The sequence below is a fragment of the Rhyacophila brunnea genome, unplaced genomic scaffold, assembly GCF_057557595.1.
Source record: "Rhyacophila brunnea isolate RB1 unplaced genomic scaffold, BYU_Rbru_1.0 scaffold_6, whole genome shotgun sequence".
NCBI lineage: Eukaryota > Metazoa > Arthropoda > Insecta > Trichoptera > Rhyacophilidae > Rhyacophila > Rhyacophila brunnea.
Window position 1 is genome coordinate 15,997,487 of NW_028233276.1, and position 17,230 is coordinate 16,014,716.

Consider the following 17,230-nt stretch of genomic DNA (forward strand, 5'->3'; position numbering starts at 1 on the left):
GCCGAATGTCAAGCGGTCTAATATCGCAATGCTCCATTATTAATTGTTTTTTTTTTCCTTTTACATTTTATCATTGCATGTGTATCTTTGTATGCAAATTCTTATTCAACTATTGTAATAATAGGTACATATTATGTACATATATTATTCATATTAAGTTTGTAAAATACATCGGGAGTTATGTTTACATTCCCGTATTTAACATTGTAATATCATAATTATTACGTGGATAATTGATGTAAGCAGCCTCTTTAATAATTAGCTGCCTACTTGAAGAATAAATCTTTTTAATAATGCTACTATAATGGTTACTGATAAAATATGATTATGTCATTACCACATTTTAGGTTATTTTCTTGTTTACATGTTAGGTTTAGCTGTCATGGAGTTCATAGACTAAAATATAATGCAAAATCTTATGCGATCAAATTTTGAAGGCATTATTGGACACCGTTTAAAGTACAATACTTACTAAAGCAAGATGATATCTTTTATGGTATTGCTTAGTTCAAAAATGTAACCCCTCGTAGAGAGAGTCTTTGTGTAACTAACAATTTATGTTTATTTAATTTGTAGGACCGTAGCGGAAGAGTTTCTGTATCAAACGAAAACAATATTCTACTCGACCCGGAAGTATTAAGTGACTTCACGACGCAGGCCCTTGTATTAAGCGTACTCGCAACTCTAGTCAAATATACAACAGGTGACAATATTAATATTTCTATGTTCAATTAAATTAAATGACAGGGACCTATACATAGTCATACTAATTCTCCAAATACGATTTGCAATTCCCATTCCATGTAACGTATAACGCTTAAGACCACTCATGGCCCAAACACATTACCAGCATGTGTATACCATAATGTATATAGGCCATTATTTACATAAATATGACTATGAGTAGACCCCTCGGCCATACTCATTTAGCATAGTCGATTGTTTTAAATGATTAGTTTTAGAGAACATCACTGCATACTTATGTATTCATGATAAACGATTCAATTGTTACAACCCGTTATACCCCATGCATGGATTTACTGCTGACAGTACATATTATCGTGGCCATATCAAAAAAATGCACGTGTAAACATGTATTATCATTCAAGTTGCAAGATTGCATGCATGGATCAAAAAGTTCAGAAGCTTCTGAATTTTCACGCGATAATTGGAACTTTCATGACATGTACATGCGCAGTAAAACGATAGTGGCGAATATGCCGGAAAGCATACGAACTACACCGTGCAGCGCATTTTGACGTTTACCAATTTTCACAATCTATGAAATAGCACCATACAATGACAAAAATGCGTCTCGCTCACGCTTGAATAATAAGATTAGCGAGACAGTCAGCATTACTACGTGTAAACAATTATCATCGCAATAGTTGAATTTACACACTATATGGTGCCAATAAATCCATGCATGTGTACAGGCGCTATTATGTCACAAACATTTTGTTATTAACATAGATTACGTTTCATCAACAATATATATATGTAACGAATTTAAGTGTGTTACATTTATACTTCTAATTTATTTATTACAAGTGTTTGTGTAATATTTCAGACGAATCGGAAACGAGAATTCTCTACCAGTATCTGGCGGAAGGTTCTGTAGTTTTTCCAAAAGTATTCCCAGTTATGTAAGTATATCTACCTCTTACAAATCATTAATGTATGACATCAAAATGTATTAACCGTTACATCTAAAATTAAGCCAAATACAGTACACTGATAACTAGGCTTAGTATTCTTAGATATTTAAATATTTTTTTTGGGCGGTCAAAAATATCTATCTGTTTCAGACAATTTTGAAACATTTAAACCCTATTTGTTAGCACCTATTTTTAAATATTTTTGGATAATTACATATTTTTACATATTCTAGGTTTAAGCACATATTTTCACATAAACACAAAATTTCAATGTTCCTGGACCAATTGGAATAAAAATAAGTACAAAATTAAATAGTATTTTAAATAAAAATACTAGACTTCAAACGCTGCAGAACATTAAAGCTGTTTTGGAAAATCCATCAGATGCCTCGGATGTTTCAATTTTTTCTACTTCAGAAATAGTTTCATTTGCATATGCAATAATAACATCTGTAGAAGTGGAAAGAAGTTTTTCCATGTATAAAAATTTGTTAAGACCAAATCGTCAAAGATTCACTTTTATTATTTATTGTAATAAAGCGTTTTCTGGTTGTGAATAAATAATAAATTAAACTGTTGAAATATATATGATTTATTGTAATACTTACTTAAACTTTATCATCTTTTTTTGTTTTTTAGCACATATTTATGAAATTTTAATAACATATTTTCCAATTATATCTACATATTTGAGGTACCTATTATTCATTTTAAGCACCTAAAAATCCTAAGCCTAGTGATAACCTATCAAAGATAGAAGCAAAACTATGAGATCTTTACTCGATGAACTAAAGAGATCTGATGTTGACTGGTATTCTTTGTTTTCTTTTACAGTCATAGTTTACTGGACATGAAAATTAACCACGTGCTGACATTATGTCACGACCAAGTCATTCTGAGCGCGGTCCAAAGTATTATCCAAGTAAGTTCATAGTTCAATTTTTATTCAAATTCATTTATTTATGTACACGACAAAATACAAAAAAAGGAAAAACCAAAAGATGGATATTTTTATTTAATTTAAAAAATATATTAGTACAAGGAAGTACACCGAGTGAACTAAACAGACTACCTATCTTGAGAAATCGTAAAACATCGTCAAGCAATTTTGTATAACACAGTTTATCACAAACTTATAAATTATAATCTCGCATTTGAGAGTACAGGCGGCCCTCGACTTTCGCACGTAACTGGTTCCTGAAAATGTGTTTGAATGTTCGAAAGTAGAGGAATGTAAAAGCAAACATCAAAAAGTGTACTATAAAATGTTTATTTATCAATGGGTATAATGAAGTTAACGAGTTGTATTAATAATCAGGTGTTTTTTTTATAAACTCACCAAGAGATAGTTGAATGCCACCCTTTTTGAGAAGGTGACGGGGAGCAGGGTAGAGAGACTGCATGGAAGCGCACAGTTTTTGCATTATCAACAAAAATCAAAATTTTAAGAAGTGTATGAAATAGCAAATTGTGCAAAAGGAGAACGTTTGAAAGTCGAGGGCCGCCTGTATTCGTTCCTTTCAATAATTAATAAATTATCTACAATTCAATCACCTAAGATGGTGTTATTTATTTCATGCAGTGATTTTATTATAACATATTCTTTCTCATAAATCAATTGGAATTAAATTGAAGTATCCTCAGCTGATGGTATTACTATTATTTATTTTTTTGATTGGCTCTACAATCCGATGTGGATTTTGACCGCCCCATGAAAAAATTTCGTAACAGATTTTCATGTTACGAGAAATGAATGTTAGCCACGTCTTTCTCAAACTATGACGTCCATGCTTTGGGTCTACACACACATGTTAAAAATAACATGTGATTTTTCCAGACATAAGACGACACGTTACCGCTCGCCCATCGTGAGGGGCGGGCACTTAGTATTAATTATGTCATTGTTCAACTATTTTATTTTTACTTTGCCAGAATATGATATCATCAGAAGACGCGAGTCAACAGCAATTACATTATATGCAGAGTTGTGGGTTTGGTGGCCTATGGAGGTTTGCGGGACCGTTTACCAAGGTAACATTTATTGTTATTTATTTAAATAAAAATGAACAGTGAATACTATATTTTTATTAAATTACTTTATTTTTGTAAAATGGAAAACGATGTGTGTCTTTTTAATTGATGTACATTCTTTAATATTGACGTCGATTGAATGTCCTATCTTCCAGTATAATTGCACGGCAGAAAGTTCAGAGCTGTTCGTGAACTGTCTGGAAGCCATGGTGGAGACCTGCTTACCGGCGGAGGATGGAGAGACTGGCGAGGCGCTGCGACCGACTCAAGCTCTCGGGGCTCACCTGGGCGGAAGTTTAGGCAGTCTGGCACTACCCAGTCCAACAGATAGAGGTAAATATTCAATTTAAACGCTTGCTTAATTGATACCTACCGATTCTATGATCAGAGATTTCTCTTAACTTGGAGATGACGTTCTGTTTTCTCAGTACGTCCACATAAAGTGTTTTGAAAACTTATTTTTATTTGTTTGGATGTTTGGATTTCCAATGATGGAGGTCATTAATGGGTGTAAGTATGCTCTCCCTTTATAATATGCAGTCATTGGTTTACTAATGAACAGCTAATGTGTCCACTTAAATACTGAGACTATTTTTAAATTTATGTGTATGGCAATATTACAATTTATTCCAGAATACTCATCGGAAGAATGCTATGCGAGTCCGCCTCCAATCCACCGAGTGAACAGCGCGCAAACAAAGTAACCTGCACGCTCTGTCGACCCGTTCTGGCAATAGACCCAATCATCAACTACCTCTAGTATTCTTACGTGTAATCTAACGTATTATGTATAATTTTACTAATAACATTCGAAGTTTGGATGGCCTAAATGCTTAACGTCCTCACAAGTGATACATTGATTTAAATGTGTATCCAAGAATAGGTAGCTCAAAATTCGGGCGGTGACTGTGCACTGGAGCCATATTGCGTTCACCAAATAGTCTCAAGCTGCTTCCATTTGGAAATTCGTATAAATCGGCGCGTCGAGTTAGAGCAGGTATTACAAAAATGATTTCAATGTGTTGATGTGTAATTAATAAAAATATTAACTTTGCTTAAAAACAACAATCATAAACCCAAAATATAATTAGTAATGGAAATAGGGTATTGATCTTAATGAATAAATTTAATACCCGATTTCCATTATGCAGAGATACCAATTTAACAATGATTAAAAAATATTGTTTCTAAGCCAAAAAGAACTTTTTTCATAGGGTTAGATTGTTTTTTTATGTCATTTTCAGCGTCCTGAAAGTGTGTCAGCAGAAATATAATAGTTAATAATATATGATGAAACCAATAAATTTCTATGGAAATTGTTAATCTCGTAATATTCCCAAAATTGCCCTTTGTACCATAAACAATCGAGACATTGAAAATACACGGAGAGTTGGCATTTCATAATATTATATTAATATTATTTTGACATCCAAACTTCCAATGTAAACTTTTTTGTATTATAATTAATATTAATTCGAATATTGGTGCTCGAATGCTTTTCATTTTATGTGTTTAGTCCATTTTTGTAATTTTCAATAAGGTCATAATTCTCGTAAGAAATTGTAAAGATCACTGTGATTTAGCTGTGAAAAGAATAAAATTGAATAAATGGAAACACCGTAATATGTTGTAATTAATTATTAATACTGAAGTGTTTTTTTTTTCACAATATTTATATATTTTAATGTATGTAAGATTTATTTTAATATTTAAAAGTTTATTAGTATTGAAATCCAGTGTACATATTTTATATTTATAATCGATCAATTTAGAATAATAACGAAAAACTGTTTACGGTGCCATTTTACCAATATGGCGTCCAAAAAAAAATGAACAGTATGAAACTCATACTTCAGATTAAATAAAAAAACTCGATGGTGTTAATTCGGTGCCAGTATTTTACTGTGAACTTTTGGATACTTCAGTGAGTTAACTAAGTACTCTATACACTTAGGTATAGTAATGTAGCAAAGGATGTCATGTTTGTAGGCATTCGAGCGCCATAACGTAAATTAATACAGAGCCGAGCACAAAAGGAAGTAACTGGCTGATTTTAACGTGGCAAGTTTAATTTTTGTATTGAAATTTGACCAGTATTTAATGTTAATTAATAATTGTACGAACGATTGGATGGATGCGTTGACCATTGTGAAAGTATTATGTTGTAGCGTTCATTAAAAATGGCTGTAAACTTTTTGAAAGGCTTTTATTTATTCGGTCAATATTTTCTAATGTCGGTCAATATATCAAATATTAACATAATAAATAAAAGTCAATACAAAAGTTTCGTAATACTTATTTAAACAATAGGATGTAATAGTTTATAATTATTACATAATAAACCCTCATCTTCATAAGCCTGAGTCATTTTTCAGGAATTTTGTTAGGTAATTTAATGGTTGTGAAATCTTGACATTATTTTTGTTTTTGTGTTCATGATCCTTGACTCTTTTTCCGATGTTTTGTTTTTAATGCATCCTTAATTTGTACGTAATCAAATACTTATTTATATAAACCAATGTTGGCAAAGTCTTCAGTTAAATAAGAGTGACATAATATAATTACAATAGAGTTTCTGAAAGCCAAATAAAACTGGGATTAATATTATATTCCTGCATGTTTCTGCCGTTACCTCTGTTAAAATGTTGTATCGTTATTAACAAACTCATTATAATAATATAATTATTGCAACTTTTAATACTTTTGATTTGTCAAGAATCAAAAAAAGTTCCCAGCGATTTTTGTGAATAATTTTAGTTATCAACAAAGAATTTGGACTCTATTTTGAAGGCAATTCGATCGTCGAATCGAACAATCGTATGTGTGCTTGTATCGATAACAAGTTCATTATTTTCTTCTTCTATTGACAGCTCCGAAAACAAAATTATGGCTCGTGTTCTGGTTTGAAGTCTGTTGCTTTATTTACCTAACTTATGTACCCATTTCTCGGTGTTTTATATGATTTTTCATCTTAAAAATTATGGTGAATGTATTGTTTTTGGCTACCTACATAAAATTGACAAGGAGTATCTTTCCCCAGGTATTTATTTATAGCTGAATTTTATATTCAAATTTATTCTTTGATACGGCAATATGTGAAATGACAAATCGAAGTTGAATTTAATAATACACTATCCAATCGCACAAACTTAAGTATTCATGGTTTATTTTGGCAATATCTACACATAGAATCTTGGATGTAATTAACCAATTGGATGAATCTGAAATTATAGTTTAACGTCATACTATAAAAGTGAAGTTCTCTTCAAATGAACTTTCCATCTGAAGTCATTCGTGACTAACTGAATCAGTAGACCAGAGGTCCTTGTTTTGCTCATATTTCTTTGGCTATCAATGATTGCCATCCTGTGTAAAATTGTAAGAATCCTGGAAAATCAAGGAAATGTTTTTAGAAGTCAGGTGATTGGAAAATGCAAGTAAGGATAAATTAAAGTTCAAATTGTTTGCATTCCAATTTGCAATAATTATTGTCATTCATATGTAAGTGGGTAACAAATAGATTGTCCGCAATCAGAAATGTAGAAAATTAAAGCTGTTTCGCAGGTGCCATCATATTAAACCTATACTGGGTATATACTTTAGTTTATGACAAAATAGTTAATTATAGGTTTAATTGAAAACATAAGCTTACGAACGGGACTTTGTTTCTTGGCAATTCTTTCAATGTGTTTTTATTACCAAACCTATATTATTATCGCTTTCTTCATCTACATTATAATACTTTTAAGGGATGCTTTTATCTACTTCTATCTGTACTAAGTATCTAAGTTCAAGTCTTTTCCCTAAACTGAATCAATATAGGGGGTGCCAAGCCAAAGGGGGGACATTTTTAAAAAGCGTTTTATTTTCAGCATCTTAAAGTCAGCAAGAGTTATTCTGTAATAAAGCCACAGGTTTTTTTCGATCGTGAAAAATATTATTATTATGAAATGAATAAAACTATAAAGTATCAATATAAAAAAATTTGGGTAAACCAATTGCAATAAACTGCTCTTCCGTGGAGCTAAAAATTGTCATTATGTCATTTAGGCTTAACACCCTTCATAATAAATGTATTATACAGTGGCGAAGGGTGAAGGTAGGCTGTTAAGATTCGACATAAATAGTGCACACTAAATTTTATCAGTCATACATATTTGTTTTCATTGAACTAAGATACAAATTGTAGATAATGTCGGTTAGTTTTTAAAATACAATTAAAAAAATATTCATCTATCTATTAAATCATACTTATTTTTAGAAATTTTATATAATATTTTTTCGATTATGATTTGGTTTAGACGGCGTAATGAATTTTAAAAAACTAAGCAACACTTTCTGTAATAATGTATTCTTAATTCAATGAAAACAAATAAGTATGACATGCACTATTTTTGTCAGATCGCCCATAGCATAGGTACCTTAACTATTATGATTTGGTTTAGGCAGAGTTTAATTGAATTTAAAAGCTAATCAGCACCATCTGTAATTTGTATTATTAGTTCAATAAAAACAAATAAGTATGACAGTTTAGTATGTACTGTTTATGTTGGATCTTAAATCCTACCTCCACCCCTCGCTACTGGTATTATAATATATTAAATAAGTACTTACCTTTTTAAGTTAATATAATTGTAAAAAAAAATGACAGAACATGATGGACATAATAAACATCTGAAATTTCTTATGCACTGTTTACATTTCACATTATGAAGGCAAACAATTTTAATTAGTTATTACACTATTTGCAATAATTAATTATAATAAGTGAAAGTCTTTATGTTTATTAAATTTATTCTTAATACATCATTATCATCATCAGCCTGAATCTATCCACTGCTGGATTAAGGCCTCTTCAAGCTGCTTCCACTTCTCTCGGTCCTGTGCATTGCATTGCCACGTACTTCCGCAGAACTTTATCATTTCGTTTGTACTTCTTGGATACCACTGGATGACTAGATTTGTCCAACGATTGTCTCTTCTTCGACCTATGTGTCCAGCCCATCTCCATTTAAGGCTTTAAACTCTATTACATTACATTCTAATACATACATTTATAATTACAATAAGTATAGATGGAAGTGTCAGATAGAAGCGTCGCTTTACTCTTGTCTACGTGGGGTGAGGGTTGAACATGCAAAAATGATTGGCTTTATTGGGTTGCTAGAACCCACTTAAGTTTACTCGAGTGTATTTATATTAATTATTATTGTATTTAAAAAAATAATGTCCTTACAACTCAATGTACCTGTATAAACCTGTTAAAAAATAAATACTATTTGATGATGACTATTATTTTATAATCTAGTTGTTGGTCGCCGAATGTTGATAATATTATAATGATGTTGTAGAAAATTCCCTGTGTAACTTTGTGTACATGGCAACCTTTTTGTGGTTGTTTTCCTTACTGACAACAACGGTAAGGATAGAAGTAATTAGTAATTAGACTAAAGCCATTTCTTCCTTTGTCCTTGGGATTTAGATTGGGATAGATTGAAGGAGATGTTGTCGGACACAGAGAAAATCCTGAAACAATTAAACAATACACTACGCATCGTAAGGTAATTATGCTATACATTTGTTTTGTTTTTTTTTTATCCCATTGTAAATGTTACACATTCATAGGATTATAGTATCATCAGAAGACGTAGGTTGATGTACCATGGGAAACATGCATTTGACTTAATTCTGATAGTAAAATTGTAAAACAACAAATTACTATATTTTTATTAAGTGAAACCTCAATTTTACGTTTTAAGGGACTGATGAAAAACATAAATTGGGAAAATATTTTATTAAGGAATCATACAAATTACTTTAGAGCATAATATTATGTCACCTTTTCGAGAATGTTCCTTTTCTCTTTAGCTGACAATGTTTTTCTTTGCTGAGACATTATATGAACGAGTGTAAACAAAAAAAATAACAATAAACTTGTACTTCACATTGCGTAACCTTGGTCTTGGGCACTGCAGACATGTCTATAAATAGAATGCGTATATGCATCTAAAATTCATTTCAATGATTGCCGTCCATTGAATTGGAGTTTGAATTAAAATTTTATTATTTCAGATGAAACAGGAAAACAAAAAAAATGACAGGAAAACGTGAATTTCGGCCACGTAAAATCAGGGTCCCACTATATTCATAATTTGCAATACTGAAATGACAGTATTATTTTTTTTTAAGGCAGTCAATCAATGACATTAATATGGACGAAGCATCTGGAAAAAAAAATGACACTTTTTTTGTCGGGTCTGCCGAATGGCATAATCTGTTCTAACGCCATTACAATAAAGGTGATATTGCTATAAATTCCCGATCCTTTTTGTCGGGTCTGCCGAATGGTTCAGTTCGAACGGGTTCGCTCAAATTAACATTGACACTAGAAACACTGTTCTAACGCCATTACAATAAAGGTGATATTGCTATAAATTCCCGATGCGTGATATCGCATAATGGAAATTGCGTGACGTCTACCTATACATGTGTGAATGTCGTTACGCGCGAATTTACTTGCTAGCTACTGTACTGAGTGCGTTTTCCATTAATAATGTCATTGCAGTCGATAGACAGAAAATCAAAACAACTTCAATTTAATCAGTACAGGGTGTCCTCATTATCCGTGTATTCGTTATCTGAGTCCTCGCAGTTACAAATTTGGTGGAAAATGCAAAAAACTATAAAAACACAATCACAATTAATAGCTCACAGTTGTCAACTATAACTTTCAGTCTTTTAATCCCACACCCTTACGCTATCTGTTTTTTTCACGTGTCTTTTTCTTTTCTAAACGTGTCTTAATTAAATCGATTTACTAGGTAATTTTGGTCGCCGTTTTAAACGGATTCGCTTTAAGAGGTATTTTTTTTGGTCTCAGAAAACTAACAATATTGCTTCTCCGATCTTTGATCCGAGTCAAAATGTCAAAATCGACTCAACTGTGAAACTGACAAAACTTCATTGAAAAAGTATCAGATGAAGAGATAAATAAAAAAGTATTTGCCAATGAGAAGTAAGCAGATAATATTGTCTATTCAATTCTAAACTATCATAAACGCCAAATCATAAAATGTGCAGGAAAGCTAAATTTAGAAATTATGAACCTATACTTAATTCGATATAGTTCTGTAATATTGAAATATTAAAAAATCATTTTTTGTGTTTCAAATTACAATAAATTTTGGGGAATTTTCACCAATTTCAAATTTATGAAAAATTCAATACATTGGCAAATAATGTCACTTAGGATACTTAAGAAGTGGTATGAAAATAATTGTTTCTTAAATTCAATATAATCCTATGCGTTTAGGTTTATACAGAAATGTCGGAAATTTCATAGAGAATCGATTAATGTCAAAAAACGTATTTCGAAAAATTGGCGTTTAGGATAGTTTAGAATTGAATAGACAATATATTGGTTGCAATATATAGTCAATTAGATACGATAATCCACAGTGTTTCTTTTTCTTTTTGTGCTATATCTGCTACTAAACGTCTGCGATGATTAATTTAGTAACCTTTCCCCCTGTTTGCTACTGATTTGAACATTTAGTACTAACCTCAAACTAGTCTCTGAGATTTCTCTACCAGAATATTCTTCTGCCAGCAGCTTACAGGAAATCTCCCTTAGAGTTAATTTTTACTTTCCTTTAACTTTTTTTGGACTTTCGGCATCTATTGTCAGGAGATATTTATTTCTCAATCCCACAGGTGAAAAATATGTTATTAGAAATGATCATGATTCTCATGTCATGCTTTTGACAGATGGCCAATGGTAATGGTGCCTACCCGTGGCGTATGATGACTGTCTTATAGGAATGCTGTACATAGTATTATGCAGACTGTGTGCTGCATATTACCTACTTAGGGTTTGTAACTAATTGAATCATGGCGAGCATCCGGTGAAGTATTATTATGTATATCTTTGGCATTCTAAACACATTTACTTAATATTCATAATATAGAACCTTTAGAAGAAGTAGTTAAGTAAAATTTATCATGCAATTGTGCAATGAATACATAATATTATATAATAATTTATTAAATATTTGTGGGGATGCTCTGCTTCTTTATCTATGGAACGCACACCACTGGTAACTTTAAACCTTTAAAATAATTTGTCAGATTACTTACTGTTCACCTTGTTATAGATACCTTGTATATTATTTTTTTTAATTAATTTACATCAATGATGGTTAAAAAAAATTGGATGTATGTATGTTTGATGTATGTATGAAGATGCCCTAAAACTGAATTTCTTACAATTCACATCACAATGCTTAGGACATTGAAGAAATGGTTTTACACTAATTATATTTAAATATTGTGAAAGAGTTTATGTATATGTATGGATTATATTGTCTAACTTTAAGTAGGTACATAATATGTATACATAAGGATAAATTAATTATTAAACTATGTATTAAATTTATCACAACTATAGAAATTTCAACAACGAAAAATATATCTGTTTTGTATTCTTTTAATTCTCGTGTCTGATAAATGTAATGATATACAATAAGCTAAGTAATAATCGAGAAGCTGAGGATTGAAGGGATCCAAATGCATAGGTGACGAAGTTGAATAAATCCACTTCAAAGTTGATGTTTTCCAGAGCAGTTTCATATGTAAATCATTTTGCACGGAATACAGGTATGTGAAAATACCTTATAATATTATGTTGCTTGTACCCCTTTAGTCCTAAGCTTGTCAATTACTACAAAGTCTTCAGCGAATCGTCATGGCGTAAACCAAACTGAATTTGGAAATATTTTATAATCTATAATTAGTATGTTATTTTTTAATTTATTTTTGTGCTTCGTTAATAATTTGTAAAGATCTCATTTTTTAATTTCTTATTTGATTTATTGTTAATTAAATTTAATGTCTCCCTTTTTATGATTTTGGATAATTTACGGGTTTAGAATTTTATCTTATTGAAGTGTGCAAGCTTTAATACCATAGATGTAGAATTAAACACTTCATTTTTTGGCATGTTTATATGATGTCAAGTTGTATCATATTTATATCTTTGACAATTTAATAAAATAACCCATAGTATAACCATTCTTACATATTTATATTTTAATATTGCGTAACAAAATATTTAATGAAGAAATCACTGCGCTGCGATTACTTTTTAAAACCTATATTCTACTACAGGGGTTCCCAGCTTTTTCAATGCCCCACACCCCTAGGAAATCTTTGATTAATACTCGCACCCCTGCAATAATAATATCACATTTGAAAACGAATAAGTCAAATTGAACCATATACAGTACCTCCACGGGTGAACAAATTAATAATAATTATAAAAATTAAGCAATTAGAAAAAATTATAAACAGCAAAATGAATAACAAATGTGTGAGTGATTCTAGATCTGAATCTAGATTCATATAAATATGTTATTCTTTTAACGTATAATGTCAAATATATTATATAAATTGGTTTTTTTTTACAAAATTTTGGAAAAGGTAAGCATTGGAGTCAGTGAGAATGATTATGTTTCTATTAATCTGTTTAAGATCTATAGAACAAAGTGATCATTCTTCGGTAAATACAGTTGCATTTTGATTAATGTTTCTCTTTATTTGGATATCCAATTCCAATGCATACAGTTCAAACTGATAGGAACCATGAACTTCACTGCTGTCTGTATATTATACACAAAGACCACCCCATGAAATAATATTGTCACGTGGGGTTGCTGCCAAAAGTTAGTATGTCGATAATTTAGGTATTTAGAGTTACCGATGGATATGTGTCTATGTCTATATAATATATTAAAAAAAAAAAGCTCATCCGATATATAGAACATACACATAAAGCACAAATAAATCAGCATTATGCCTGATTTTAGTGGGCATGTCAAACTTCAAAATGCAATTACTCCATAACATGATTTCGAGACTTACCAACTTTTGGCAGTAACGATATATGACAGAAATGTTATTGAAAATGGAAATATATCCAGTGCTGAACTCCGATACTCTTTTGAAGATCTTGATTTGTTTGCAAATCAATAAGACGTTCCTTCAGCGTTTCATTTGTATTATGGGAACCCCTATTTTACTAGGAAAATATTACAGTGATTGATATAAAAATGCCATGTTGCAATAAAAGAATATTCACATTTTTTTTTCGGCCTACACTTTCGCTGCATTGTGAACATTATCATTTATCAATGTTAATTTTAGCTAAGTTAAGCTTAGACCACCTGTCTATAAACATTTTGTTGTAATGGATAAAACACCAATTTATCTCGAATCTCAGGAAAAATAAATCACATCAACATTGGGAATAGCTCGGTGACTAGAGTGTTGTACAAACCAAGCAACGGTTGTTGGAAACTTTGATATTTTGTAACAATTTAATTATTGGGCTCAATATGTTAGAAATGGTAAGCCACAATCAGTGGCAGCAGATCGTATCCAAAATCTCTTTCATTGGGAGTGCACTGAAAAGATACTATTTTTTAATTAGACGATCGATTCAGCATTTAAGACAGGTATGCTTAGAAGTATATTGGTCAATAACTATAATTTTTTTTACACATTACCTCACCATTTTCAATCAAAAGGGGGGAGGGACATATGGGCCTCCGCAGAGTGAAGGTTGTAAATTTGTTTTTTGAATGAGAAATGGATGTTAGACACTTGCTCAAACTGTTAGCTCCATACTCTGACTCCAAACACAGATTGAAAAACAATATGTGAATTTTGCCAGACTCTGGATTCGAACATGGGGACCCACAACATTGTAAGTCAATTATACAAATAGGTTAAAAATCCTAAAAACATGCCTAATATAAATATTTTTGGTAACTAGTAGTTAATATAAAATTATAGAAAATAAATTGACAGAATGTGAGTTAATGCTATTCATTTTAAGCAGCGTTGCCAGATAACTATTTTACCAGATCGGGATTAATGAGCAAAAAGCGAACGACTTAAAAAAACACAGTTCATATTTCTAATGTTTATTTCTATATCATTGAAGTAACTATCTAAATCAGCGATTTCCAACCTGGGGCGCGCATCCCTGGAGAGGCGCGAAAAGTTCAACACAATTAATGTAGCCACAGGTTTGCACTTTGCAAATGCATAGTTTATAAAACGGCCGCTAGCTATAAACTACACAAAAAAACAGTCCTATAAAAGGTTGTTTGCAAACTTGTCTGAAAATATGGAGACTTATTTTATAATACCTAACTTCTATACTATTGTGGAGCGTGCTGACTATCTTGTGAAAAAATGAAATAAAAGGGTCAAATCATAATGTTGAAATTTGAGGCAAACTTGTTTAGGAATGATAATTTTGTTGTAAAACCTATTTGGTTGACATTTAAAAAAAAAACTGAATAAATCAATGCAGGGACCACTAATATATTGAAGGCATTCATAAAAAAATTGGAGCTTTGGAAATCAAAATTACAAAAAAAATAAGTTCGCTATGTCTCCATTTTTAAATGATTTCTACACAAATAATAATTACTCCTGAGATATTTCCAGCAATCATCGTCTCACATAACATTATTTCGCTATGAGACATGCCCTGTAAGAAGGCAGTGGTATAGTGTCAGATACAAATGGTTTTTAATTTAACAATTCGAGAGACAAAGTTTTCAGTGATTGTTGATTAGTTTGTAAATGCTATTATAATCGTATTGGTCCATTCCCGATGCTGTTACTTTAATCACCGATGTATCAAATTACCAATTTTTATTAAATACATTCGTACAATATAAATTTATTAAGGAAATTATATTAATAGAAGTTTTTGCACTGTCTCTGTTGAGTAATAGTTTTAAAAATTTATTAAACATTATGCGTGATCGCTTCATTGTCAATCACAAAACCAAATTTTTATTAAACTCAATTTTATTAAAGCAAATATTAGTACAATTTTATATTTATTTTTTGCCTAAATTTTATCAAAGTTATTTGAAATTCTGTTATTTACAATAATTATGGAGCCGCAAAGGGTCAGATAAAAATTATAATACATACAATTTTGCTGCTAATTCCTTTAACTTTCAAAGGATGGAAACCTAGTAAAAATAGTAAAACCTCAATATTCTCTGGACTAATTGAATAACTAAAGAAATTTGAATAATCATGTATACCTGGTAAATCAGGTTCTCTTTTAAAATATTGAATCTCAACAAATTTATCTATGACCGCTGTCACCAACTGTGTTTAAATCACAAATCTATTGTGTTGCTCGGCGCCTTTCCCACTGTTTCATGATTTTTTTCTCAAAACATAAACCTTTCCTACATGTAATGTGGTACATTGAGGTTTGTCACATTTTACAGCTAGACGTAACCACAAATCGCAGAAAGTTAAGGTGAACAATTTCATGGACGGTTCCGACGGGATTCAGATGATTTATTACCTGCAGCCAACGCTGTCCAGTTGCAGTTCTATTGATCGCTGTGTGTACCCTCATAGTATTCTAATGTCAGAACTCTACCTAAGATTTATACCTAGAACTAGGACTTACTGCGATTTGTGGTAACGTATTAATGTCCCAAACGAACCCTAAAGGTGATCAGACAGAACCTTTTCCACCAGCAAAATATTCAAATACGTCTACTATATTGGATCTTCTAACCTTGAACATGCACAGAAGTGATTTATGTGCATGAATTTGTTCATTATTACGGTTTCTATTCTAGACTTCACTTACATAGAGCCTATTGCATTGTTTTCTCTCACTTGACACCGTTTCGACTATCATTTATTTTCTGTCAAAATTATTATGTGGTATGTTTATAAAATGTGTCAAAATTTTTGTTCAATACTCCCAAATTATTCACTGGCCATGTACAAATAATCCAAACCCGCAGAACAATTGATAATATTTGCCTCTTGATATTCTGAAAATTATGTTATTGAATGTATTTGTTAAAATTTGATTGATTTCGCGATTAATATCTTTTGACAGTTGCGACAGTCGTTGAATTAAAAAAAACCATGTGGTTAGGTTTCATACGGTTTGCTTTTGTTTTATAAATGACTATGTGATAAATTTGTTTGATATTTTGTACAAAGTAAGAAGAGGCCAAAAGGGAAAAACAAATTACATATATGTTGGATATTCGTTTGTTTAGTCGAATAAATTTATTTTGTATATTATCGTAAATTAATGCATATATAATATTATATCAATATATTGTTAGTGTGTTATTTTTATTAAGTTCATATGTGTATGGAGAAAAATGTTTGCTTTTATGTCATGCTTTCAAAAAATGAAATATATAATTTTTTCAAATTAACAGATTAATAAATAAAATTCCGATAGGCTATACCCGAATTCACTACATTTTGACGCAGGGTTTTGAATGTGTGAATGTTCTACTGAAATGAACCACACATAGACGTGCAATAGTGTGTATTGCAACCTTCAAATATACCAATTTTGAATGAGCTTCAGTGAATAAACCGAGAGCAGTTGTCAGAACGAAGGACAAATGTATTCTCGACACGATGAAATAGTACAAAACTAAATCAATTAGAATTTTAATTCAAATTCC

At 31.1% G+C, this 17,230-nt stretch overlaps 1 protein-coding gene across 1 annotated transcript in view; it reads left to right on the forward strand.

Moving 5' to 3' along the window:
• Nucleotides 1-5,309, forward strand: part of Nf1 (neurofibromin 1) — a 70,740-nt gene extending 65,431 nt beyond the window's left edge. Inside the window, exons 58-63 of the mRNA XM_085956406.1 lie at nucleotides 577-703; nucleotides 1,571-1,646; nucleotides 2,493-2,580; nucleotides 3,591-3,689; nucleotides 3,845-4,022; nucleotides 4,323-5,309. Coding sequence (XP_085812532.1) covers nucleotides 577-703; nucleotides 1,571-1,646; nucleotides 2,493-2,580; nucleotides 3,591-3,689; nucleotides 3,845-4,022; nucleotides 4,323-4,393 — 639 coding nt within the window. The 3' untranslated portion in view covers nucleotides 4,394-5,309. The remainder of the gene's footprint in view (nucleotides 1-576; nucleotides 704-1,570; nucleotides 1,647-2,492; nucleotides 2,581-3,590; nucleotides 3,690-3,844; nucleotides 4,023-4,322) is intronic.
• The last annotated feature ends 11,921 nt before the right edge of the window (nucleotides 5,310-17,230 follow it).